This window comes from Petaurus breviceps, unplaced genomic scaffold, assembly GCF_028583685.1.
Source record: "Petaurus breviceps papuanus isolate PSGF00001 unplaced genomic scaffold, PetGlider_PUasm1.0 172, whole genome shotgun sequence".
Lineage (NCBI taxonomy): Eukaryota > Metazoa > Chordata > Mammalia > Diprotodontia > Petauridae > Petaurus > Petaurus breviceps.
Genome location: NW_027185755.1, coordinates 2,184,507 through 2,211,949, shown reverse-complemented (window position 1 = coordinate 2,211,949; position 27,443 = coordinate 2,184,507). Strand labels below are relative to the sequence as shown.

The window sequence follows — 27,443 nt, the reverse complement described above, 5'->3', positions numbered from 1 at the left end:
CCTGGGCTGTTGGGAGGAGGCCGGGCTTAGCCAATCAGAAGGGAGGCCTGCTGGTCAGTCTCGTCTTACTCTTTGCCTTCCAGGATGCTGACATTCACAGCCATTGCTCAGCTCTGCATCCTGGGCTGTACCTGGATTTTTGGTCTGTTCCTGTTCGGCCCTGAGAGTCAGGTCCTGGGCTACATTTTCACCATTCTCAACTGTTTCCAGGGCTGCTTCCTCTTTCTGCTGCATTGTCTTCTCAACAAGAAGGTCAGGGCAGCCCCTATGCTTGGGACCTGGCACACGAGGGGGAAGGAGCCCTAGAAAGCTCTGATGTAATGGCAAGAATACTGGACTTGGCATCAGTCAGCCAACAAGCATTTATTAAGGCGCCTTCTATGAGCTGGGCACTGCTTTAAGCAATGGAGGTTCAAAGAAAGGCAACAGAGCATCCCTGCTTGAGGAGCTCAGTCTAGTGGAGATAACTGTGTACAGATAACCTGTAACAGGACAAACAGGAAATAATCGAGAGGGTTGGGAATGGCCTCTTGTACAAGATGGGATTTTAGCTAGGACCTCAAGAATCCTGGGGCTGAGGAAGGAGGGCATTACAGGCAAGGAAGAGAGGGGCAGCCATGAAGAAGCCCAGTCTCAGGAGATTCGAGTGTCTCCTACCAGGAAGGAGGCCAGGGCATTGTGATCACAGAGAAGAGTATAAGACTGAAAAGGCAGTGGGTGGGGCCAGGCATGAAGGCCTTTGGATGTCAGAGGATTTTATAGTTGATCCAGGAGGTAATAGGGAGACACCATGGTTCATTCAATAGGAAGGGTGATGTGGTCAGAGCTGGGCTTTAAGAAGACTAATGGACAAATAAGTGGAGGGTGGGGCTGGGGTGGGGAGGCTTGTGGCAGGCAGACCAATATAAAGGTTATTCCAAGTTCAGGCATGAGGTGATCAGAGCCTCTGAGGGTGGTGGCAGTGCCAGAGGAGGCCCATATATATGTATATGTAAGATGTGGCTTCAAGGGGACTTGGCAATAGATTAGCCTGGGGGAGGGGGGAGTGAGGAGCTGGGGATGATCTACCTGGGCTGCAAGCCTAGGTGATTGGGAGGATGGAAATTCCAGGGTTCAAATCCTACCTCTGGCACTTACGTGCCTTACAAAACAACTGAGGCCAAGAGGCCTAAAGCCTGTGATCCTTGGCTTCAAAGCCAAGACCCCAGCTAAGATTCATCCAGCCCCACTCAATTCCCCCACAGGTTCGAGAGGAATACCGGCGCTGGGCCTGCATAGTCACTAAGAGCAAATACAATGAGTTTTCCACTTCCACAACCAGCCAGAGTCGGGTAAGGGCAGGAGGAAGGTTTGGGAGATGAACGGTGGGGTAGACAGAAAGCCCAAGGAGGGCCTCAAACTGACAGTGGCACTTTGTCCCTCAGGCCCTCAGACCTTCGCTGGAGTCTGGGATGTGAACGGCACCAATGGGCCCTATGGGGACACTGCAGCTTTTGCACATGCCAAAGAATGATTCTTCTGCCTCTTCTATAACCCCTCTTGCCCACTACTCCTAAGGAGTTTATTTTCCCTCCAAGGCAGGCCTCATTCAAGGAGCATAAAGCTCTAGAGATGCAGCCAGCCCTCAAGGGAACCAAAATGTAGCTCAAGCTATTCTGAGGGAGGGCAGAGAAATTGCCCTGGCTCAGAAACATGCAACTCATGATTCCTTCCCTGACTGGACCCAGCTCCCCAGGGAAGGTGCTCTCTGGGCTCACATCCCTTCCCCCAGCTTTGGCACCAAAAGCCAGGCCCACAGAAGATGAGATGGAACTGGGCCCCACTTTGCTTTTTCTCACTTTATTAGGGAAAGAGTGTGACAGTGACTGAGGCAAACGGTACAAAGGGGCTTGTCCCCATCCTTACCTACTGATGGGGGAACAACACAGGCAGCTCTGTCAGTGGACTTTTTTATTTGTTTATATTTATCTTTTTTTAAAGCTTTCTAAGGTTGACATTTCAGATTAAACAGATTTACTTAATACATGATCATTACTATCTCCTCTTTGTTCTCAATGAGCCCAAAAAATGATTACAAACCCTAATGTGCTTCTCTTTTTCCCTCTAAAAAGAACTTTTTTTCCTAAGTAAAAAGAGATGAGGCTTTTGTAATAAAAGTTTATTCTTACACAAATCTACAAGCTTGAAAACAAAGTAAAAATAGTTGTGATACCCATTGTCACTTAGCAAAGAAAACATTAAAAGCAGCAAACGGAGGCAGGGGCGGCCCTGATGGTCCCGTCTGTGACTCTGGGTTATCGGCTTTGTTCAACTGTAAAAAAATAGAAAAAAAAGTAACTTAGTTTGAGAACTTTGCTGCCTTCTTCCAAGAGGCCCCAGCCTGGCACCTTCTCTTTATACCACTCTCCCCCCTCAGTTTCACTGAGCTGCTTGGGAAAGCCTGGTCATGACCTATGCCCTGGCAAGAACCAGCCCAGTTCAGGCCCCCAGCCCTGGGCAGACACTCACTGTATGTGGAGATATCAATTTCCTCAGGCAGTTCAGCCACGTTTACTTCAAAGCGGTCTTGGACATCGTTGAGAATCTTGGCATCCCCCTCATCAGAGACAAAAGTGATGGCCAAGCCCTTGGTACCAAATCGGCCAGCCCTGGCAACCTGCAGTAACCAGGAGAAGATGACATCAAAACTAGAAGTTGAACGTTTACCACAGATCCCTCAGCACAGACTATAACAGAGATAAGTTTAAATAAGGATGGCACATACAATCAGTGTAACACTGGGCAAGTTTAGACCTCAGTTTTCTTACCTTGTACCATGACTGGATCAGGTGAGCTTTTCCAATTCTGACATTCTATGTCCTAACTGCGACAGGATGGGCTTCCTACTTCCTATGCCAACGCTTCCCCAAGTCCTCACCCTTAGGGGTAATTGACATTGACCAGTCTGCTGCCAGAGCACAGTCAGAGTACCCTCAAAACCAAGTGCAAGCTCTTACCCGATGCAAGTAGGTATCAGAGTCCTCAGGCATGTCATAATTGAAGACTATATTGACCCGCTCAATATCTATGCCTCGGCCAAAGAGATTGGTGGCCACCAGGATCCGTCGCTGGAAATCTTTGAACTGTTGGTATCGTGCTAGTCTGGAAGTTGGTAAAGACAGAGTAGAGCCATGAGGACATTTAATGCCTGGAGAACTCTACCTCAACATAGTCTTTCCTTAAAACAAATAGTAGACACTCAATTTGTCAAATTACTGAGCTAAGCAAGGTTACTCTACCCTAGCCCACCTCCAACCCCCAGAACCTCCCCTCTCCCTCCACACACATACCCTTCATCTAGAAGCCCTCAAAAATTAAGAAACTAAATGACAACAGAAAGGAGTCTGGTGACCTTGAACCTGGACACCTAAATTCAAATCCCACTTCTACTACCTAAGCTATGTGTCACAACTTCTGTGTTTGTTTCTCTATCTGTAAAATGAATTTCACAGTGTAGGAGAAACATGCCTTCAAGAGGAGTAAACAGGCACTTATTAAGTGCTTCCTAGAAAGACTCTCCCTGCCCTCAAGGAGCTCACATTCTAAGTAAACCACTAGTGACCCTGAGTCATGCCCAACTACTGCTATCCTGAGGGAGCTCACCTTTCCTCCTGAGGCATGCCTCTGTGGATGGCAATGGCTGGGAAGTTCTGTTCCACCAGGAGCTGAGCCAAGGCTACACAGCGCTGCAAGGACTTCACAAAGATCACCACCTAAGCAGGAGTACAGCAGATCAGCACCTCACCACACCCTGCAGCCCACCTGGTAATGAGGGGAGGGGCAGGCACCCTCCTGGGCATCACCTGGTTAAACTCCAGCACATCCAAGAGATCAAAGAGTTTTCTGTTTTTCTCACTGTCCTTTAGCTTCACATAGTATTGCTGTAGTCCATGCAGCGTCAATTTTGTCTCATCATCCACAAAAACTTCCATTGGCTGTGGGGGAGAAGGACAGGGATTCTTAAAGCTTCCACACCAGGCTCAAAGAACAGAGCAGGACAATGCTGTGGCAAAAAGAGGCCAGTGGTCTTGCTGTGAAGGGGTCAGGTTTGAATGCTAGTCTATATCTAGCAAAAACAGGGGCGCCCAGGGAATTTTGACAGAGGATGGGGGACAGAAGAGGAAGGAGAGGAACTGACATGGGAAGGTTGTGCCTGCCAAACCATGCCCTGCTCCTGAAGGCAAAGGGACCCACCCCCTTGGCAGAGAGGTAGGCCCTAGTCCTGGAGAGGTGCACTGCTCCAGCCACGGGGAACTAGCATGGCTCTGATCCCAGGGACCCTGTGACGCAGCACACCGGGCACTGACCAACCTTTAGAGGCAGCCAGGTCCCCTCCCTGCACCCTCTCACCCAGGGAGGGGAGAAGAGCAGACCTCACCTGTTCAGTGGTAAGAGCTCAGAGGCACAGAATCATTACGGAAATCACTTAGTCCAACCCCATCATTTTACAGATGAGCCAGAGGGGATGTGACTTGGTCACGGTCACACAGCGAGTTAATGCCGGGTTTAGAACCCAGATCTGACTCAGTCCACTGCTCTGTCTCCACTACACCACGGTGCCTCTTGCCTCTCTGTCGTCGGGGGGAGGGGCAGGCAGCTAAGCCATTCCTGGCCGTTCCAAAGCACAATCCAGCCTGTGGCAGGCCCTGTTCCCAGGCGAGGGGTAGAAAGCAGCTGGGGCTCAGAGGGGATTTCTCCTCTGGTGAGCTGGGCTGGGGGCATGTTCTCTTCGCACTCACATCCTGCATGAACTTTCTGCAGACAGGTCTTATCTCCTTACTCAGGGTGGCACTGAACATCATGCACTGCTTCTCATGGGGTGTCAAGCGGAAGATCTCCTGCACATCCCGGCGCATGTCTGCAAGGAAGGGGGACAAGGAAAGAGAACCGAGAGGGCGTGAGGTCTCTGCTGGCCAAAGTCTCCCCACACAGAAACCACATCCACCCACACTCCCCTAGCACCGCCCCAACCCCAGCAAACACAAAGTGTGGGCTGAGAGGGCACGTGACCTAGGAGGGGAAAAAACTCCTCAGGACTGAGCCCTGAGTCTGCTGCCCTCTGGGCTGTGAGGTGACAGCAAGGAATGATAGGGAAGAGATGGGTGTAAGGAAAAGTGGTACTTTGACTTACACACGCTGTCAGTGGGGAACCCAGCTGCGCCCATGTACCTCGTGTCACGGCCTCGGGGTAGGGCAGCCTGAGGTAGAGACAGCTGCTGGGATTCTAGCTGTAGTTGGCACTTTAGACACACTTAAGACACATACTAAGTTCTCAACGTCCCTCCTGACTTGGGGCCAAATTATAGCAGACAGCTCTTGCTAATAAGCCTTGTCTCTGCCAAGAGCCCAGCCTGGGATGTACTCAGAACCAGTAATTTGGGAAATCTGAAGTTCCCCTGGTTCACCCCTTGCTCCCATTGCTTTCCCTGGTTCAAGGGACACAGGAGAAAACAGGTGGAAGGATTATGGGTCTATCCCCAGGTCAAAGGAACTCACAGAGGACATCTAGTCCAAAGCCCTCATTTAAGATGAAATTGAGGAACAGAGGTTCAGTGATTTGCTTCAAGTCACCCAACTGATAAAGGGGAGCAGGATTTGAAACTCCAAAGATGCCAATTCCAAATTGAGTGCTCTTCTTACTACTAATAAAATTAGGACCCCAGAGCTCTGAGCGTGTCCAGGGGTCCCAGGTGCATGGGAATGCTCGGGTCTCAGCCACTTCCTGAGAGGGCACAATGAAGAACAGCAGAAAGCTGCAATCGGTCAAATTTAGGCTTGGCATTAAAGGTCTTTCCTGACAAAATGAACTGTCCAGATGTGAAATGGGCTGCCTTGGCAGACAGCAGAGCACTTCACACTAGAGGTCTCCAAGCAAAGCCCAGATGACCACGATGGGTTGCTGAAGAGGTTTTTCATGGAGCTGAACTAGATGGTCTCTGAGTTCCCTTCCAACTCTGAAGATTTTTTTATCTTTGGGGTTGGGAGCCAGAAGGAAGGAGGTTGTTCTTTGGGAAATGAGGACCCTGTACTCTTCCCCAGTACTCTAGGGCCCCCATCTGCCCTTCCTGTTCCCCAAGGCAGAGCTTGGCCTCAGTCTGACACAGCCAAATGGCTGAAAGCAGACGATGACTGACTTAGGGGAAAATCAAGCTTATCTCTATGGCTCTGAGGAGAAATGCCTAGATATCGAATAGGACAGACCACTAAGAAAAGCCTGGAGGAGGACCCTAAATGTTCCCCTGAATGATAGCACCAGGTGTGATTCCCATTGCTCTAGTCCCATCTGCCTGACCAAGAACAGCCACACAGCACAGAGTGCTCCCCTGGTCCTTTCAGATGCCGGGGTGCCAAGCTGCAGAGGGCAGGGATAGCAGAAAGTGGGAATGGAGACTCACCAAGCTGCTCCAGCATCCTGTCACACTCATCCAGGACAAAGTGCTTCACATTTTTCAGATTGAGACTCTTATTGCGTACTAAGGCCAGAATTCGGCCGGGCGTTCCCACCACAACATGAGGGCAGTTCTTCTTCAGAACATCTTCATCCTTCTTGATCGAAAGGCCACCAAAGAACACAGAAACCTGCAAAACACACGGGGAGGCTGGGAGTAGGAAGACCCAGAGAAATATCTTATGCCTTCTAGGGTAAAGTTCTTGTTATTGTAAGCCATTGATCATTATGTCTCCTACATCCTGCACAAGGAATTCTAGAGCAAGATCACGAGGTCACCTGCTAACTGATAATATCACTGCATCATACACGTAGCACACTCCATAACTCTGGGAACAAAGAAGGCTCTGGCTCTGCCCAAACACAAAGGCTGCTTTATGGCTGAGGACTTCAGGTTGTCCCTGGCCTAGATAAGCACTTATCACTAAAATCCAGGGTACCAATCCCTACAAGAAAAACAGAGTAAGAGGCTATCTTCACCTGTGAGAGGCAGATTAGCCTCAGGCCTGAAGCCCTGTCTGAGCCTCTACTGGCCCAATAACTGAGACACATTTAAAAGAAACAACAGAGCTGGGATTCCAACTCTGGGTCCCTGGAGACAGTGCATAATTCATTAGGCTTTTAAGGATAAATGATGGCAAACCTCAAAGGCAGTATGGTGGCCAAGTTTTGTAAAGTTGACCAAGCAACAGAGTTGAAGGTACCATGGACTGAGGGGCACCCAAAAACTCCAAAATGCAGAGGGAACAAATTTCTTTCCAACAAATAAGATAAGAGGTTCCTGTCTCTCCCTGATAGTGGTTGTAGTGGTAGCCTCAATCATCTTGGCACCCAGAACACACAGAAGACTTACCTTGACACTGGACATGTATTTGGAGAAGCGCTCATACTCCTTACAGATCTGGAAGGCCAACTCCCGAGTGTGGCACATGACGAGAACTGTTACCTGCAGAGACAAAGGTCCTTATTCCAATGGTATCGACACCATTCTCAGGAGACATAAAATAAATGACCTAGCTGACCACCCTGGCACTGTGACACATTCTGTTATTTCTTGTACTCAAAACATGAGACCACCACAAAAGTACCACAAAAATGGTACTTCCTGCTTGGCTCCAAGTATAGACCATTGTATATAAACTCACTGGAAGAAAAAAAGCATAGATACAGGCATGTATCGAAATATAATCTACTATTCAGAGGAAATGTGCTGCCCAACATTTGGAATAAAGCTATACAGAATTAGAGAGAAGGCTGAGAGACCCTCTAATTATTGTGATCAAATAAGCCACAAAAGAAAGGGATCTAGTCAAGTCAACAAATCATAGTAAGTTCCTAAGTACCAGCAGTGGGGCTATAAAGATCAACACAAAAAGAGTACTAGCCTTCATGAAGCTTAGTGCTAAGCTTACACTAAGGTATGTAGATACAATCATTTGGAGAAGCAGGAAAGAAAGTTGACACCTTAGGGGAGCCTTGAAGGAAAAACACTTTCTGAGATATGAGAACTGTCCTCTAGGCACAGGAGATGGTTTGTACAAGGGTCCAGAGGCAGAAGATGGAAGGCCCACTCTGAGAAGAGCTCATCCAGTCTGGCAGGTCAGATTATAGGAAGAGATCTCAGAGACAATCAACCAACCAAAAAGAGTTTATTAAGACCACACCACATGCAGGCCCACAGGATACAAAGGCAAAAGAGAAAGAGCCCCTGCCCCCTAACAGGATAAACAACCTGTATATAAATCTAGATGGACTGAATCCATGGATTTGGAGAAGGGGGCCCCAGAGCTCAGAAAGGCAGAGTTGTGAAAGAAACTAGGGAGCCTCGAAGAAGTAGAGATAGGAGGGAACAATTGCAGGCATGTAGGACAGCTGAGGTCACTGAACAGGAACTTCCTCTAGGGCACATGTAATAAGTGATTGTCCAGTCTTTTGGGTGAAGACCTCCTATGAGACAGATCCCACCAGTCTCCTATTCCACACCCAGCCAGCTCAGTATTGCAGATGATCCAAAAGTCAATGGTGCCATGAGCACAAGAAGGCTGCCCATGCCCAAAATGGGGCACAAAGAGATCCTTAAAGAAGCTTACATTCAGAAAAGGAGATGGGCTTGTCCCACAGCAGACAGCCTAAATGCTAGTTTGGGGCCTACAAAATTTAAAAAGTAAAGGAGCACCTCCAGCACATTGGCAGGGCCCTCTGTGGAAGTAGGACTCAGGGAAGAACACTGTCAGTGATGGAAATGGAATCAAGCTGCCCTCAGCCCTACTATTCTAACTTCCTTATAGGCCCCACTGAACAGTAAGCCCACTGCCCCTACTTCCTCCCTGCCCCCCATACCCTCACTTCTTCACATAGGCCTCACTGCTCACTAAAACAACAGGTATGTCCATGAACTTGTATTTCACACAGAAATAGCAGGTATGTCCATGTGATAGGATCCCAGCCACTGCCCCCAGATCCATTCCTCATAATTCCCACAGATACAGGTGTGTCCATGCACTCAACCACAACCACATCCTTCTAGTCTCAGACAGGACCAAAGCACTGGGCCAAATTAGAAAGCAGTAACACCAGATGCCCAAGTAGGATGTTGACCCTGAAATAATAGAAGGGACTTTCCCTAAGCAGGCACCTGCATAGTAATAACAAAAGCTTTTCGTTTAGGTGAACTTAATAAGATAGAGAGGCTTATTATAATATCATTATCATACATACATTACCCCCCCCAATGGGTTTTTCTGTATGCATTGTGGGTAATCACATATGCAGTTTCCTTACAGTTGGGACCCCTCCCCTACTACCTAATCCCTTAACAAATCCCTTCTGTCTTTTTAACATTTCATAATTTCTGTTATTTAATTGCATCTTTACCCTATAAAAATCCATCTTGCTTTCTCTGAAGTTGCTGGTTCCTCCTGGAATTTAGCCTGCTTCACAAGAGGCATCAATCTCAATAAATGCCTATACTTGGATTAGAGATGGTCTGATTTGGAATTCTTTGAGATGGTTCCACTACAACACATCATGAAACCACAACATCAGGAATTACAGAGAAGTTTACAACCTTCACTGCTGAAATGTGTATTTATACCAATCCATCTAAGTATATAAGGGGTAGATAAAAAAGTAGAATACTGTGACCTAGTTCCTTGAGAGCAACAGCTACAATTTATCATCTCTCCTCAGCAGGGCCTTAAAAGCAGGGCCTGTTTTGCTGAACAAAGCTTCAACAGACATTTGCTGAATTAAAACCAATTCCATATGAACTTGAAGAACATCTTTAAAGGGTTCAGCCACTTCTTGTCTCCAAGGAAGATAATGGAGGTGAAAAGGGAGAAGTTCTCCCCACATCTGCAGAGGCTTCTTACTTACTGTAAAGGACAGAGAGAAAGAAAAACCCTTCTGTGCCCCAGTACCTGTCCATCCACAGGCTCAATCTGCTGCAGGGTAGCCAACACAAAGACTGCTGTCTTGCCCATTCCAGATTTGGCTTGGCATAGAACATCCATTCCCAAGATGGCTTGGGGAATACATTCATGCTGAACTGAGAAAGAAACAGTATTCCACTAAGTAGGGGAATTATGCTGTGAAGATTATCAGGTTTGGAATCAGGAGACCTGACTTCTAATCCCAGCTCTGTAACAGGTTTGCTGTGTCACTTTAAGCAAATCATTTAAGCAATCTAGGCTACATCCTCCCTACCTATAAAGCAGAAATAATCATGCCTAGCCTGCCCACCTCAAAGGGTTGGTGTGAAATCAAATGGGATAATGGGAGCAAAGTGCTCATTAAAAAAAAAGGAATTATTGTTAAGTGAGAAGACGAGACTTTCCTTACAAGTCCTCAGTCTAGTAAACTAAGCTGGACCAAAGTAAGGAATCAGGAAAGCATCTGATCAGAAAGGACTTAAATAGAGACCTTCAGTTTCCTGACAAGTAAAGGGCTAAAGGAATATCAAAGAACAAAACCTAAGTAAGTGCCTAGCAGACATCACCAGTAATGACGTGTGTGTGTGATTTCTAATCTAGTATTTTTTGATGCCTTTACCCTAGAGACCAAACTGAATAACTGCTGTTCTAGATGAGCAAACCTAATCAAATAAGGTAATATATGTAAAGCACTTTTCAGACTTAACAGGGCTGTATAAATGTTAGCCATTATTATTTATCATAAACACTACTTCTGCGAATAGCTGCAATTGTGAAGATGGAAGAAGGAGGAAAGGCCTACCTTCAGACGGATGCTCAAAGCCGCAGTCCACAATTGCCCTCAGAAGCTCAGGCTTCAAAAGGAAATCCCTGAAGCCCGAGCTGTGAATGGAGACGTAGGAGCCCTTCATGTCCTTCTTGGCAGGGGTAGGTGTGCTTTCTGTCATGGGCTGGGGCTCCTCATCCTCTTCATAATCAAGCAGTTCATGTTCTACGTCTTGTTCGGCCATTTTGCCCTGAGGAAGAGAAAAAAGATGTAGCCTAAGAGTAAAGCCTCATCCCAGAGGGGAAGAAGGGCAGCACCTGCTTCTCTAATGGCCACTGACAGAGAGAAGACAGGGGTCAATCAAGTGATAAGTACAAAAAGACAAAGATACAGATCATCCTCAATCCCTGGGCACGTCAAGAATCCAAAAGTCACTCTGCAATGTCCATTCCATTCTAGAGATTCTAACTCCCCAAATCAAAGATGGAAGCCAGTAAGCACCATGAATCTTGCCCTCATCGTGGCCATTGCTGGCAGGCAAACTCTCTCTTATCAGGCAACCAACAAATATTAGAATACTTGTGTTCAATACCTGTCTGCACTAGGCAGCTATTCCCCAGCTATGGAAAACTCACCACCTAGTCAGGACAAGACCACACATTAGAGAGAGTCATAAGGTACAAAATACAGTCCATTGCTAGGGATAGGCAGACTGCCGCTATAGAGTCCCAACTTAAAACTGCTCTTTCTCCCTCTATTTGGGGTTCATACTACACCACCCTTGGTTAGAATGTTTTGATTAAAAGGTCTCCTGCCAAGTTGTAGATCTATACCAGTAAACAGATCATAATACTTATTTCTATCACCTAAACTTCTTAATTAGGTTAATATAGCCTGAAAACAAGAATCCAATTAAAAGACAGCACTTATTTTAATGCATGTGCTAAAGTGTATTTATGATAAAATCTTGTAGTTTAAAAAAAAATTTAAGCCAAATATTCTCTGCCACAAATCTTGGGAACTTCAAATCCACAAACAGAGCGGAAGGCAAAGATGGGACTAAAGAGGTACACCCTTTTTTTGGACTGTGAAACACTCTATTTGCTTGATTAAAACAACAAAACTTCCAGCAATACTTTCCCATTCAATATCAAAAAAATCTACTGTTATTCATCAGCCTTGGGGACCCCAAAAATAAAGCTTAAAAAATGTTTTCGGTCATCAAGAACATTTACCATGTTTTCTTTCTCCCAAGAATTGGTCTCAAGCTACATAAAATTTGTGCCCCTCAGAATACTAGCTATAGGTGCTGGGTCTCATCCTTAAGAAGTTCACACCTGGAACAAGGTGCTCGGGTAAAGAATTTATTAGCACCTAATGGATATATAACTTAAGATAGCAATTATAACTTTAAATAAAAATTGAGAAAACTTTAAAAAGTCACACTAATCATACAGGCCTTCCCACTCTCTTCTGACCCTGTACTAACCTGTCTAGTTGTCCCATAAAGGCTATGTAATTCATGGACAGACCAAGCATTTTTCTCAAATTTTAATTTCTAGTTCCATATTCTTTCTCTCCCTCCATCTCTTCTGAAATCATAAGAATTCTCTAAAAAATATTTTTCTCACTTCCATTTACAAAAGTCTCTGCACAAGTTTACTAGACTGAGCCTACTTCCAGAAACCACTGTTAAAATCCATCTGTTCAAGTGAACTTGTCACTACCTTGAAAAGATTTCCTTTAAACTGTCATCCATCAAAATCCTTCCTGTAGCAGTGTGGAAGTCACAGACTCCAAACCTAGGTCAGCAAGGGTCAAACCCTGCTTATTTATGGCGAGGGTGGTCATGGAAGCATGGATTTTTTCACTCGGAGGAATTCATTAAGTCCTCTCTATGAAAAGAGGGGTAACTGCTGCAGCGGTGAGAGCACCCACATTCATGAAATCCTTTATGCTTAAACTATTTAGCTAGAGATAAAGGGGTGTCAGACATTTTGTCCAATCCCCGGGAGAGTGGCCTGCATGCCAGACCATGGGAGCGAGGGCTTGGTCAAAGGCCAAGCATTACTCAGTAGGGGTCACTAAAGCTTGTGCCTAAGGGGGAGCCCCACCAAAGCACAAATTTGGGGGGCTCCCCTTCCATGCACAAGAACAAGGAGATCCCCATAAAGTGCAAACACGCGGAGCTTCCATAAAGCAGAAACATGGGAGGCTCCCCATGAGACACAAGGGTGGGGAGGGGATCCGGCCCGGAGAGGTACGGGCGGCAGACTCCTGACGACCCTCAGAGCAATGCAGCCCCGAGCCTTCTCCTCCGGCCCCCGGGTCCCGGGTCCCGCCCCCGGCTTGGGTCTCGGGGCGCACACGACAGCTTCGGGGGCTGCACTAGCTGCTCCCACATATTTCGCAAGTGAAAGGCGCCCCCGCCGCTGCTCTCCCGCCCCATGCGTGCAGCGCGCCTTCCTTAGCCCTGCGTCCCAACGGTCTGGAGGCCCCTACGGTGGCGCGCGCGCGCCCCCCAGTCGCGGTCGCGGCTCCGCCCCCGCCCTTGTCCGGCCCGCGGCAGCGCGCGCAGAGAGGTTCCTTTTCACAGGGCTGCATCATCTCAGCCTCGCCTCGTGCCTGCAGCTTCAACTTCAGCTCCGAAGGCCTTTCCCGCCCCTTCTCTCCCGGGCGCCACAGACCTCGCGGCCTGCGCCCCCTCCTCCGCCGCTTACCCCTAAGCTGAGTGCTTCTCTCCGGCTGCCTACACGCGCTCCCTAAGCCAAGAGTTTTCGAGCGGAAACCGCCTTCCCTTCTTCCTTCTCTTCCTCCTAAAACTGGTGCACCGCCTCCGAACTTCCCTGCCAACTTTCCTTGTTCACTGGGCTGTTAGACTTTCACTCAGAAGGGAGCAAGTTCTGATTGGCTGATTGGTCTCGGCCGCGCAACCTACAGAGGGAGAGGGGACGATCCCAGTGTTTCATTGGGCGAAGTCTGCGTCTATCCTGGCGAAAGCCCTTCTGAGTGGTCTAATTAATTCCAAGGGCCGTCCCGAAATGGGACCGTGTGACCAAACCCGGCGAAATCGTAAGTGCTGCCATATTTAAGAATGGCAAGATCATCTAGTGAAACCTGACTGGGACGTTGTGCATTGTGGGTAAAAAAGCGGAACTCCCGTGGATCGCCCTCCTGTGGCGTTCTACCGTCTTCCATCGCTTTTAGGGTGTGATGGGACAGTGGCTGCCTGGGTTCCAATCCCAGCCTATCCATAACTGCCAGTTATAACGAACAATTCTGGCATCGAGGTCAAGCCCCGCAGAGCACGCCCAGGTGCTCCCCAGTCAACTTTTAAAAATAAATTAGGTTAGTGGGGTGGGGGAGAGGAGTCCTTCAGCACCCAAGGGGAGGAAAAATGCAGGAGGGGAAGGGTCAGAGATTCTGGAAAAGCCAGGGGAGGCAAGAGAGGGTAGCCAGGAAGAGGTCCCTAGGGGGTTAGTTGGTTCTTTTAACTAACTTTATTCCTACTGAGGCGCTAAACTAGGTTCTTTCCACCTGCTCCAGGTACTCTAGGATCCAACTTGAAAAGAAGCTCTTCCCCTTAACCCGTCCATATTCCAAATCCATTCCTTTTTACTGACCCCCTCTTTTACCTTGAAATGCAATCCCTCTGGTTTCTTTCTCAAATTCCACCATATCCAAGAAGTATTTCAGTGTCCACCCCTTCCTATGCGTTCCTTCCCTCATATTCCCTCTCATTTACGATGACTATATCTTGTATTCCTCTCCTACAGGCTTTCAAAGCTTAGTGAAACTGTGAGCTATGCCATTCAGGGTTACACAAGATGTACAGGTCATAGTGGAGAGTTCTCACCAAAGGTGATCCACTGGAGAAGGAAATGACAAGTGACTCGAGTAACTTTGCCAAGAAAACTCCTTTGGATAAAAGATATCGCCCAGAAAGATGAGCCCTTCAGGTTGGTGACCAACAGTTACTGAGAAAGAGCCCAGGACAACTACAAGCAGGTTCAGTACCCAATGAAGCTGCTGGGCCAAAGCCAAAAGGAAACTCAGTTGTAGATGTATCTGATGACAAAGGGTAAGTCTGGTGCTATAAAGGTCATTATTGCATAGGAACCTGGAATGTAAGATGTATGAACTAAGGTAAGCTGAATGTGATCTAACAGAACATGAAAAGATCAAACATCGACCTCTTGGATAAAAGGAGACTGCAGAGGATGAGATGGACAGATAGTGTCATGGAAGTAACGAACTTAAGTTTGGACAGACCAGGAGGTAGAGGAAGATAGAAGAAGCTGGTGTGCTATGTATGGTCCATGGAGTAACAAAGAATCAGATGTGACTGAACAACAACAAATATCTTGTATTTATACCATTGTATGTTGTTTTCTCCATTGGAAGAAGAGCTCCATGAGGGCAAGGATTGAGTTTTTCACCTCTCTTTGTATGCCCTGTGCTTCATAAACACTTAATAAAAGCTCATTCACTGACTTGAAGCTCTGGAAAAGGGGAACAATTACAATTAGCTCTCCCTAAATTTCTGTGGCTAAGGACAAAGCCCCAAGCAGTCAGCTCTGGTTCATTCCAGGCATAAGTGGTTGCCAGGAGTGGTAGCCATACATCCTGTGTCTGGAATAGCAAACAAGTCAGGACAACTAGATGGCAAAATGCACGGAGGAGAATAATGTATAAAATGACTGGAAAGTCAGAAAGAGGCCAAGTTGTGAGACTCTTTTAATGTGATATAAAGGAATTTATATTCACTGTAGTCATTAAAGTTTAATGGGGGTGGAAGGGTGGAATCAACCAAAAGATTCTCTGCACTCTCACTGGCTCCCATTTTGAAGGAGCTCAGTCAATACATTGTGTATTAAATGCCTACTGTGCACTCACACACTTATAACCGAAGGTTGGCCAGTGGATAATATTTTTTTCAGTCACAGCAAATCAAGAAAAATAGGGAAGGATTAGCATCTGTATCCATGAAGTGTCTGCCCACATCAGTGAAATAATGATGGATCCTTGAAGGGTATAGAGAGGACTGTGTTGAAAATGAGAAATTTATGGCTGGAAGGGACCTTGAAGATCATCTAATCCAACCCTCCCATTTTTTTTGCCCTTTTCCTTCTAAAAAAGTTATTGATGCCTTTTGTCTTTCTTATCATAATCATGTCCACACATGTCCCTGCTAGGAACAAGGGGAGGAAAGGAAAGGGATAAACATTTCTACAACACCTGCTATGTGCCAGGCACTGTGCTAAACACTTTACAAATATTATCTCATTTGGTCCTCACAACCCTGCTGATCAGGTGCTGTTATCACTACTTGAAAGTGAGGCAGACCAAAGTTAAGTGACTTTCCCAGGGTCACACAGCCAAGTCTAGTGCTCTAGCTGCCTCAGGGACATTCTAAAAGGATTCTTGTTCAGAGATAGGTTGGGTTAGGTGTTGGCTAAGGTCCCTTCCAACTCTGATGCTCTGTAATTTACTGAGCATCAGCTATGGCAAAGGCCTGTGGTGGAGAAAAAGCATCTGCTCTTTAGTCACTTGTCTTGCTGGGGAGATGTCACCTATGATGACAGAACTGGTACATGGAAGGATTAAGAGTAAAGCTGAGCTTCTTTGACTTCAGGCCTAGTTAGGTCTGTGTTTCATTGACATCAATCCTTTGAAAAATCAAAGATTAAATACTGTGTTTAAAATAGAACTATCATGGTATAGTGGGAAAAGAGGGTCAGGCTTAGAGTCAAGAAGACCTGAGTTCCAATCTGGCCTAGATACTTCCTAACTGTTTGACCCTGGTCAAGTCACTTAACCTCTGTTTGCCTCAGTTTGCTCAACTGTAAAATGGGGATAATAATGGCCCCTGCCTCTCAAGGTTATTAGGAAGATTGAATGAGATGATAATTATAAAAGTGCTTAACACAGTGCTTGGTACATAGTAAGTACCATATAAATGATAGTAGTAGTAATAGTAGTAGTGGTGGTGGTGGTGGTGGTGATGGTAGAGGGCTAGCCTTGAAATCAGAAAGACCTGGCTCTGACCCAAACTGATTGAATGACTTTGGGTAATTTTTTTAAATCTCTCAAGGTTCCAGGTAAATCAATGTGACAATAAATCTCAGAGAAGGTGCTAACCTAAATTGGTTAGGTGAAGTTTCCTTAACTGGGAGTTCCCTGAACCAGTGAAATCACAGGTCTAGTCTTTATTCCTATATGTATGTTTTTTTAAGAGAGCCAGCCGTGACCAGTAGATGAAGGGCCACCAGTCTTGGAGTTAAGAATAGCTAGCTAGCATTTATATAGCACTTTAAGGTTTGTAAAGCCCTTAACATACATATGTATGTGTGTGTATTTATGCATAAAATTGCATTTGATCTTCATGGTAACTCTGTGAAGTAAGTGCTATCATTATCTCCATCTTACAAATAAGGCAACTGACTCTGAAGATAGTAAGTGACTCAACCAAGGTCTTCCATCTAATAAGTTCTTGGGCAGGATTTAAACTCAGGCCTTCCTGACTCCCAATCCAATTCTTTAAAGAAGAGGTAGGTTTGAATCCTGCCTCTTACATATACTAGTTGTCTAACTCTAGGGCCCTGGACAGCTCTCTCAGACTGTAAGTTATAGACTGTTGCTGATCTGCATTGACCAGGTATTCCTTCCAGGGTTGGGGAACCTTTGGTCTTGAGGTCACATGTGACCTTCTAGGTCCTTAGGTTTGGCCTTTTGATTGAGTCCCAGTTTTACAGAACAAATACTCTTATTAAGGGGATTTGTTTTGTGAAGTTTGGATTCAGTCAAAGGGTGGTACGTGAGAACCTAGAGGTTCCCATGTGACCTTGAGGTCCCAGGTTCCCAACCCTGTTGAGACTGATCTCTATACTACAAGGCACTGTTATAAACATAAGGTTTGTAAAGACAAAGTAAAGGCATGTTCCTGATCTTAGGTGTTATTACAGTCTCATAAGGAGCTTATAGTATATTAGCAAATTAGTATGACAGGAAACCCAAATGTGATTGGGACAAAGAAGTAATTCAAAGTTCTTTAAAAAAAACATTGAAATTCATTTTGTTAAATATTTCATTTCATAATTACATGTAAAGATGTAAATTTTTACATTCATTTTAAACATTATTTTTGGTAATTTTAAAAATCTAACATACAAAATAAGAAAAGAGAAACAAACTTAAATACAAAATAAGAAAAAAAAACATTGCCATGTGCACAGCATAATGTAAAAGAGGATTCAAAATATAGAGCAACTGGGGGTGGCTATGGCACAGTGAGTAGAGAACTGGCCCTGGAGTCAGGAGGACCTGAGTTCAAATCCTGCCTCAGACACTTAACACTTACTAGCCCTGTGACATTGGGCAAGTCACTTAACCCCAATTGCCCTATATTCCCCCCTCCAAAAAGAAAAAAAAAGTACAAAATGTAAAGCAATTCATTTTAATTTCAAGAAAACCTATATAATAAATGCTACACATTGTGTTCAGAGCTGTCCATCTTTTCTTTCTTTGTTGGTTTTATTTTGTTTTCTGCTGTGCATTTTTTGCTCTGTTCTTTTTTTCCCCTTCCTCGTTCCCCCTGCCCAAGAAGACTACAAGTGAAGATATATATATATATATATATACACACACAGACAAATACACATATACACATAAACATATATAGATACACACTTACATATACATAGATATCTATAATCATTACATGCATTTCTTAAATAAAATTTGAGTTCCAAATTTTCTCCTTCCCTCCCTACTCTCCCCTCTCCCTAAGAGGGTAAGCAGTTTGATATAGGTTATATATGTGCAGTCATATAAAACATTTCCATATTAGTTATATTGTGGAAGAAACAGATCAAAAGAAAAAAACACACAAAGAAAGTAAAAAAAGTGTGATTCAATGTGCATCCAGATTCCATCAGTTCTTTCTCTGGATACACATAGCATTTTCCATCATGGACCCTTTGAAATTGTATTGCTGAGAAAAGCTAAATCTATCAAAATTGGTCATTGCACAATATTGTTGTTACTTTGTACAGTTTTCTCCTGGTTCTGCTCACTTCATTTTGCTTCTCTTCATGTAAGTCTTTCCAGGTTTTTCTGAAATCAGTCTGCTCCATTGAACCAAAGTTCATGAGGAAAATTTGAGTACAGAGAAGTTGCTTTCAATCAAAATAATCAGAAAGGCTTCATAAAAGAGAGAGGGACTTGAACTGGGCCAAGAAAGAAGAGAAGGAATTCCCCTAATCCTATCCTAAAATGATTTTAATAAGGAAACAGGCCCAGAAAGGGGAGAAACGATCTACTTGAAAGATAACTGGACTTGGAGTCAGAAGACTTCAATGTGAGTCCCAGTTCCCACAGTGCAACTATGGAGATCTGGGTTCAAATTCCGGACCTGCCATTTCTGTGGTCTGAGTAACCTTGGGCAAGCTCTTTATTCTTCCTCCCTAGTTCTTCATCTGAGAAATGAAGTAGTTGGACTGGCTGATCTCTAAGATACCTCAATCTATAGTGACATGTGATTCTGGGATTGGTGACTTCCCCAAGTCATACCTTTAGTTAATGACAGATGGCCAACTAGAGCCCAGATCTCTCATCTCCCAGACCGGAGTTATTTCATTACCTCTGCCTACCACTCCTTGATTTAGGCCCACTTGGACTTTCTCAACAAAAGAGTTATAATGTTATCTACACACTTTTCACTACTCCTCAAAGAAACTTGCTACTTTATGGAGTTCCTACCCTCACCAGATTGACAGCTCAGATGTGTTCATCTAAGCTCTCCCTATACACTTCTATGGAGAGTAGAAACATCTAAAACTGTTAGATCAGCTCTCCTGAGGAAAAGAGAGACAGTTCCTAAACAGTAAAGAGCAGATGTAACCCTTGGCCTAGAATCCTAGCTTTTACATTTAACCCTTTTTTGTTGTTGTTCAATCATTTCAGTCTTGTCCAACTTTTCATGATCCCTTTTAGGGTTTTCTTGGCAAAGATAGTGGAGTGGTTGGCCATTTCCTTCTCCAGCTCGTTTTACAGATGAGGAAACAGAGGCAAACTGGGTTAAATGACTTGTTAAGGATCCCACAGCTAGTAAGTGTCTGAGACCAGATTTGAATTGAAGAAGATGAGTCACCCTGGCTCCAAGCCCAGCACTCTATCCACTGAGCCACCTAGCTGTCCTTTTTACTCTTTCTACTATTGTTAAGTCTGAGAGTGAGAGGTTCTCTTGGAAGACTAACTAGATAAATTAATCCTCTTGCCTGAATAGCTTCTCTTGATCCTCCCAGTTGCTGGTGAACTTCATGTCTTTGAAATAATGAGGTGTTTACCTTATGTAAGTATTGATAGGGGAGAACTATTTTCCTCTCATTTTAATTTAACTACTTTAACTTTTGAGCACATTTCAGTTAGTCATAGACATCCTCTCAGTATGAGAAGTCTGACTGAAGAAGAGATTAATACAATTGAAAGCAAAAATACCTTTGAGCTGATAAATAAAACTAAGAGTAAGTTTTTAAAAAAACTAATAAATTAGATAAGCAATTAAATAGCCTGATTAAGAGTGAGAGAAGAAAACTAAATTGTTGCTATCAAAATGGAAGGGAAAAAAAAATTAGGGAAAATTGAACAGGAAATAATGGAAATTATTAGAAATTAGTTTTTATAATTAGATGCTTATAAAATAGATATCTTGGAAGAAATAGATGAATGCTTACAAAAATATAAAATGCCCAAATTAACAAAAGAAATTTAAAGGACCCATTATCAAAAAAAAAAGTTGAACAAGTCATAAATTAAGTCCTAAAGGGGAAAAAAAAGTCCTAAAGATGAATTAACAAATAAATTCTAGCAAACATTCAAATGACAATTCCAATGCTAAATAAGCTATTTAAAATAAGAAGAAGATACCCTTTTAGTCTCTTCCTTTGATACAAATATGGTCATAAAACCTAAACTAAAAAGAGACAGTGTACAGAAAACTGCAGACCCAACAAACATCAATACAAAAATTTTAAATTATTAGCAAGTAGGCCACAATAACATGTTAAAAATACTATGCTAGGGGTGGTTAGGTGGTGCAGTGAATAGAGCACCAGCCCTGGAGTCAGGAGGACCTGAGTTCAAATCCAGCCTCAGACACTTAACACAAAAAACTAGTCATGTGACCTTGGGTGAGTCACTTAACCCCAATTGTCCTATTTTCCTCCTCCAAAAAAAAAAAGAAAAAAAAATACCATGCTTTGGATTCAAAAGAGAAATATAGAATTTCAACATAAAGACTATAAATATAATGTACAATGTTAATAATATGGATAATAAAAATCATGATTCTATTAATAGAAATTAATACTGAAAAAAAGTATTTTAAAGAAAAGAAAAGAAAATATTTTATATTTTATAAAATAAAATAAAAAAGAAATTAATACTGAAAAGCTTTTGACAAAATATGACACTCATTTCTATTTTTAAAAAATGGGGAGAAAATTTGGAACTCAAAATCTTGTGGAAGTGAATGTTGAAAACTAAAAATGAATAAATTAATAAAAAAAACTCTACAGATCACAGGAATAAATGAATCTTTTTTTATATAATAAATAGTATTTGAAGAAGTTTTATTGGTGTTTTGTTTTTACATTACAAACATTTACAGAGTACTCCCTACTCTATGAGAAGTCTCTAGTAACAAAGTAAAACAAATAATACAGTGTCCTCATCTAAAAGTGCATGCAACATTCCACACATCTCTAGATCCCCCACCTCTGCTTTAAAAAATCAACAGAAATTTATTTTTTCCCTCCTACCTCATATCCCATTGACAAAAAAAAAAGAAGTTCCTTGTAACAAATACATATGTGTGTATACATATGTGTGTGTGTCTTTCTGTACCCTAAATCCACCACCTCTCTGACATGGATGTCATGTTTCACTATTATCCTCTGGAATCATGAATGGTCATTATATTGATCAGAGTTCTAATAACTTACAAAATTATTTGTTTTTATAGTGCTATTGTTCTTAGGCAAATTGTTGTTCTGATTCTGCTTATTTTATTCTTCACCAGTTTATAAGCTTTTAATATTGTTCATTTTAAAAATATTAATGTTGTAATGTTAAGTGTTCATTTAGTTCTGCTTATCTCATTCTGCATCAGTTTGTGCACATCTTTCAATGTCTTTTTTAATTCCTCTATTTCCTCATTTTTAAAATTTTTTATGTTTTACTTTATGGAGGGGGGAGGGCAGGGCAATTGGGGTTAAGTGACTTGCCCAAGGTCACATGGCTAGTGAGCGTTATGTGTCTGAGGCCAAATTTGAACTCATGTCCTCCTGACTCCAGGGCTGGTGCTTTATTCACTGCACTGCCTAGCCGCCCCTATTTGCTCATTTCTTATAGCATAATAGAATTCCATCACATTCATATATCACAACTAATTTGACCATTTCCCTAATGATAGGCATCCCCTTAATTTCCCATTTTTTTGCCACCACAAAAAGAGCTGCTATAAATATTTCTGTACGTACAGGACCTTTTCCTCTTTCTTCGATCTCTTTTGGTATGAGCCTAGCAGCAGTATAGCTGAGTCATGCACTGTTTGGTAATTTTTTCAGTCATAATTCTAAATTACTTTCAATAATGGTTGTACCAATTCTCCAGTCTACCCCCAGTACATCAATGTGCCACTCCAACATTCATCATTTTTTTGCTCTGTTCTTTTTTTCCCCTTCCTCGTTCCCCCTGCCCAAGAAGGCTACACTATGTCACTCTAATGGGTATGACATGAGATCTCTGAGTTGTTTTAATTTTTATTTCTCTAATTAGTAGTGATTTTAAGCATTTTTTTTTATATGGCCATAGATAGCCTGGATTTCTTCCCTTGAGAATAGCCTGTTCATATTTTGAGACAGATTAAGCATTATATGTGCTGGAGAAAAGTTAGAGGGCTTTCTAAAAAAAAATGAAGGGTAAGGCAAAGATATCCATTATCATCAGTAATATTTAGCATACTGCTAGCTATAAATTTAAGACAAGAAAGAGAAGCAAAGAGAAAACAAAATTATCAGTTTTTGTAGATGATATAATGATATACTTAGACACCAACTAAAAATTAGCTGAAATAATAACTTCAGCACAGTTGCAGGGCACAATACAAAGCCACATAAATTACAAGCATTCTTGTATATTACTAATAAAATCAGGCAAGAAAATGTAGAAAGAAATTCCATTCAAAACAACTACAGAAGCTATAAAAAAAAACCTTGGAAGTGTGTCTTCCAAGATTCACCCAGGGACTATATAAATCTAATTATAAAACATTCTTTGGAGAAACAAAGACAAACCTAAATCATTGGAAAAACAGTAATTACTCAAGGGTGGTTGAAGCCAATATAGTAAGAATGATAATCCTCTCTATTTTTTTATCCTAGTTTTATTATTTATTTATGTATTACATTTCCTAGTAATTTCTTTTTAGGGGGATTGCTTTTTGGAGGGGAGAAAGCTGGGCAGTTGGGGTTAAGTGACTTGCCCAAGGTCACATGGCTAGTAAGTGTTAACTGTCTGAGGTCGAATTTGAACTCAGGTCCTCCTGACTCCAGGGCCAGCACTCTATTCACTGCGCCACCTAGCTGCCCTGATAATACTCTCTAAATTGCTTATTCAATACTATTCTAATAAAATTCAAAAAAATATTTACAAAGTTAGAAAAAATAATAACAAAATTCATATGGAGGAACAAAAGGTGAAAAGTTTTAAGGGTAATAATTTTTTTTAAGTGGGAAAGAAGGAGGTCTATTTACTGATCTCACCTTGTGATACAAAGCAGTAATCATGTAAACAATTTGGTAATTCATTAACATTTATTAAGCACAAAGTATGTATGGTATGCCCCACACAGTATGCTAAGCACTGGTACTTATTTTTAAAAAGATGGAGGTGGTGGTGATGGAGAATTTATCAGTGGAAGAGATAAGGTACACAGCATAAAAAATAGGAGAAAAACAGAGCAGCATAGTATTTGATAAACCTAAATACCTCATATACTGAGGGAAGAACTTACTATTTGACCAAAAATTCTGAGAAAACAGGACAGCAATCCAGCAGAAATTTGTTTTAGACCAACACTCATATCATATACCAATATAAGCTCCAAAAGGGTTCATGACTTAGATATTAAAAATCACAGCATAAACAGATTAGAGGAGCAAGGAAGAAAGTCTCTTTTAGATCTATGGATAAGGGAAGAACCAATGGTTAGACAAATGATAAAGAGGATCATACCAGATACAATGGATGATACTGTTTATATAAAATTTAAAAGTTTTTGCATAAACAAATCTACTGTAAAAATCAAAAGGGAAGCCAATAACTGGGGGGAGGGGGCAACTTACAACAAATTTCTCTCACAAAAACTTTGTTTCCAAGGAAACAATTCAGATTTATAAGACTTAAGAGCCATTTCCCAAAAGATAAGTGATCAGAGGATATTAACAGGAAGTTAAAAAAAAATAGAAACCCAGGCTATCAACAATTATGTAGAAAATGTTTAAAGTCACTAATAATTAGGGAAATGAAAGTTAAAATAACTTTGAAGTTCTATCTTATACCTATCAGACTGGCAAAAATGACAAAGGAGGAAAATGTCAAATTCTGGAGGGTTGTGGGTTTTTTTGTTTTGTTTTGTTTTGTTTTGTTTTGCAAAACAGGTACACTAGAGCACCATTGATAGAACTGTTCAACCATTCTGGAAAGCAAATTTGGAAATATGCCTAGTTAGGTTCCAAATTGTTCACATCTTTTGGCCCAGCTATACTATTACTAGGCCTTTATCTCAAAGAAACCAAGGAAAGGGGCAAAGGATCTATGTGTACAAAAATACTTATGGTACCTCGTAGACAAAATTGGAGACTATGGTGCTATCCTATTGGGGAATAACTAAACAAATTGTAGTATATTAATGTGATGGAATCTTATTGTGTCATAAGAAATGTCGAAGTGGATAATTTCAGGGGAAACTGGGAAGACCTTTTTAAACAGATGCAGATCTACATAAACAGAACTAGGAGAACTATTTATATGGTTACAACATTTTAAAGGAAAAGGAACTTTAAAGAACTTATTTTATTTCTTAAATTCAAAATAAAATATTAAAAAAATTTTAAAAGAAAGAACTTAGAACCTTGATCGATGCAATGATAAATCACAAATTCAAAACAATGAAGATGAAATATGCCATTCACCTCCTGACAAAAAGCTGATGAATTTTAATCCAGAAAGAAACATACATTTTCAGTCATGTCTAATGTAGAACTTTGTTTTATTGGATTATGTAGATATGTTTTGAAGTATTTTTTTATTATCTTGTTGGATTATGTAGATATGTTTGAAGTATTTTTATTGATGGGGAGCAGAATAGTGAAAGAAACAATCAATAAAAATATTTATTATGGAAAAAAATTAAAAAGAAAACTCTTTGAAAGCCATTTGATGGAGTGAAATGCTGCTTGCCTCTATATAAGCATTCAGATAGTTGGAACTGGGATAAACATTTCAGTGAACTGAGAATGAGAAGATAACCATTGAATTGATGGGGTAGGGTGTGAGGGAACACTTTGGCCTGGATTTGGTCTCCTCCCCTCTGGTTGTCTTGAGGAGGAAGGACCTTATGAGCTTTCCTATGATGTCCTAGCATCATCCCTGGATTAGTTAACAGCAGTGTCTGCATCAGTAGTGTCAAGATATTAGGAGACACCCTGTTTTCCAGAGCTAAGACCCAGCAAGCAAGCTGTGTCCTGAGCTTGGCATAACAACAATCCTTTGCTCTTGTACTCTGGATGATCTCAGCCACAGCAAAATCCTAGAATTGTTTCTGGTCATGAAACCCATCTATGAATCAAACTTGTCACATTGTTGCTGTTACCCCTCATTGTCAGGGATGAAGCTCACTTCACAGCCATTGGTATAAATATTGAGGTCTTTCTACACTAAAGTGTGTTTCCCCACATTAGGAGTGGAGCTCTGGCACATGTGTCCTTGCTTTGCAAGCTGTTTCCCTCACTCTGAAATTTAACTTCTGTTTGATTTTTGACTCTCCTGTCTCTAGCCTGCTCTGTTGTCTCCAGACACCCACAGGTTAGAGACAGGTTCCATCCAGTTGACATTAAACGGTGTCAGAAATGAGACTGGGCATGGAACTGAGTCATTAGACTGCAGTACCAGTGGGAATGGACTAGGCACCACCAGAGATTTTCTTCTCCTGAGTTCATCTCCTGTCTTATCTGGTAAGTCCTCTGCCCTTGTCCCTACTCCAATCCTCCAAGCTCCTCTCTTGTCAAGTTCACCATTCTTTAGGAGCCCCCACTAGTAGGGAGTCTTGGAGCTTCACCCCAAAATTTGGAGTTAAGAATCATTTAGTCAGCTAGCCTTAAGTAATTTTTAATTTTTTGCTTTTTTGGGGGTGGGGGGGAGGCAGGGCAATTGGGTTTAAGTGACTTGCCCAAGGTCACACAGCTAATAAGTGCTAAGTGTCTGAGACCAGATTTGAACTCAAGTCCTCCTGACTACAAGGCCAGTGCTCTATTCATTGTGCCACTTATCCACCCCCAAGTAATTTTTTAGACAAAGGTATTTACTAAGGTGGAACAGCAAAATAGTTGGTACAAAACATCCCCCAAAAGTATGTGACACATTCTCCTACAAGTACATAAAAAGTCCAGGAGAAAAGTGGGCTCAAGTTTTGAGACCATATGGAAAAGGAGTAATACATAACTCCTGTTTGCTAGAAGACCTTTTCTTCCATTCATGGGGTACACAAGAATTTCCCCATAAGCGTGGCTGAAGCTGTGTCCATTCTGTTCCTGCCTCCTGAAATAGACACTGCTGTCAGCTGATCCAGGGATGCTGCTAGGACATTGCAGAGAAGATGCAAGGTCCAACATCATCTGGACTTTTTTGAGGCTCACAAGGTCCTCCTCTGGACAAAGGGAACATGGAAAGAGACCTGTACAAATCAGAAGCCAAGTCTTTGCTTCCTTCCTTCCCAACCAAGGTGACTCCTCCTCAGGGATGTGCTAGAAAGTGACCCTTGCTCCAATTCCTAACCTTCCCCAATTCCAGCTAACAAAATGCTTTTATATAGGATTGGGACAATGGAATCAACAGACTTCAAAAGATTTTCAAAGACCTTTTACACTAAGCATGGAGATTGAAATGGATTGATTAGGCATCTTATCACTTACTTTAAGTGGAATGAGGTAACTGGATTGAGTAAATCAAGCAAACTCCAAACCTGTAGTGTTTTCCTTCCTCACTTTCACCTCTCAATTTCCCTGGCTTCCTTCAAGACTCAACTCAAATGTCACTTTCTCTAGGAGGCCTTTCCTGGTTCCCCCGTCCCACTACCCAAATTTCCTTCTATCTGTATATTTATTTATTTATTTTGGAAGGGGGAAGGCAAGACAATTTGGGTTAAGTGACTTGCCCAAAGTCACACAGCTAATAAGTATGCCAAATATTCTGCATATACCTTATATATTCCTAGATATACTGTCTTTCCCTATTAGAGTGTGAGCTTCTTGAGATCAAAGATTGTTTCTGTCTTCCTTTGTATCCCCAGGACTTATCACCCTGCTTTATTAAATGCTGTTGACAGTGACTAGTCCCACTCTTTCCTAGAAGTCTCTTACAGCCTAAAGCTCTCCCAAGCCTTTTTCTGTTTTCTTCCTCTCTATCTCATTTCTGACAA

The 27,443-nt window shown here is 42.6% G+C and overlaps 2 protein-coding genes and 1 long non-coding RNA gene across 3 annotated transcripts in view; 2 read left to right on the top strand and 1 right to left on the bottom strand.

Annotated features, from left to right (window-relative positions):
- ADGRE5 (adhesion G protein-coupled receptor E5) overlaps window positions 1–2,028 on the top strand; it is a 39,921-nt gene extending 37,893 nt beyond the window's left edge. Inside the window, exons 12-14 of the mRNA XM_069083176.1 lie at window positions 84–252; window positions 1,245–1,331; window positions 1,425–2,028. Of these exons, the coding sequence (XP_068939277.1) occupies window positions 84–252; window positions 1,245–1,331; window positions 1,425–1,457 (289 nt within the window). The 3' untranslated portion in view covers window positions 1,458–2,028. The remainder of the gene's footprint in view (window positions 1–83; window positions 253–1,244; window positions 1,332–1,424) is intronic.
- A 115-nt stretch (window positions 2,029–2,143) lies between these two features.
- Window positions 2,144–13,562, bottom strand: DDX39A (DExD-box helicase 39A). The gene is made up of 11 exons (XM_069082917.1): window positions 13,405–13,562; window positions 10,721–10,934; window positions 9,907–10,034; window positions 7,341–7,433; window positions 6,435–6,618; window positions 4,779–4,897; window positions 3,843–3,974; window positions 3,643–3,752; window positions 2,997–3,141; window positions 2,509–2,656; window positions 2,144–2,311 (listed from the first exon to the last, which is right to left on the bottom strand). Exons 2-11 carry the CDS (start codon window positions 10,926–10,928, stop codon window positions 2,295–2,297), a joined length of 1,284 nt encoding a protein of 427 aa, XP_068939018.1. The 5' UTR covers window positions 10,929–10,934; window positions 13,405–13,562; the 3' UTR covers window positions 2,144–2,294.
- Window positions 13,563–13,762: 200 nt separating this feature from the next.
- LOC138157379 (uncharacterized) lies at window positions 13,763–18,186 on the top strand. Its single transcript, XR_011167377.1, has 2 exons — window positions 13,763–14,032; window positions 14,461–18,186. It is a non-coding gene; the product is annotated as an uncharacterized lncRNA (long non-coding RNA).
- Window positions 18,187–27,443: the final 9,257 nt, after the last annotated feature.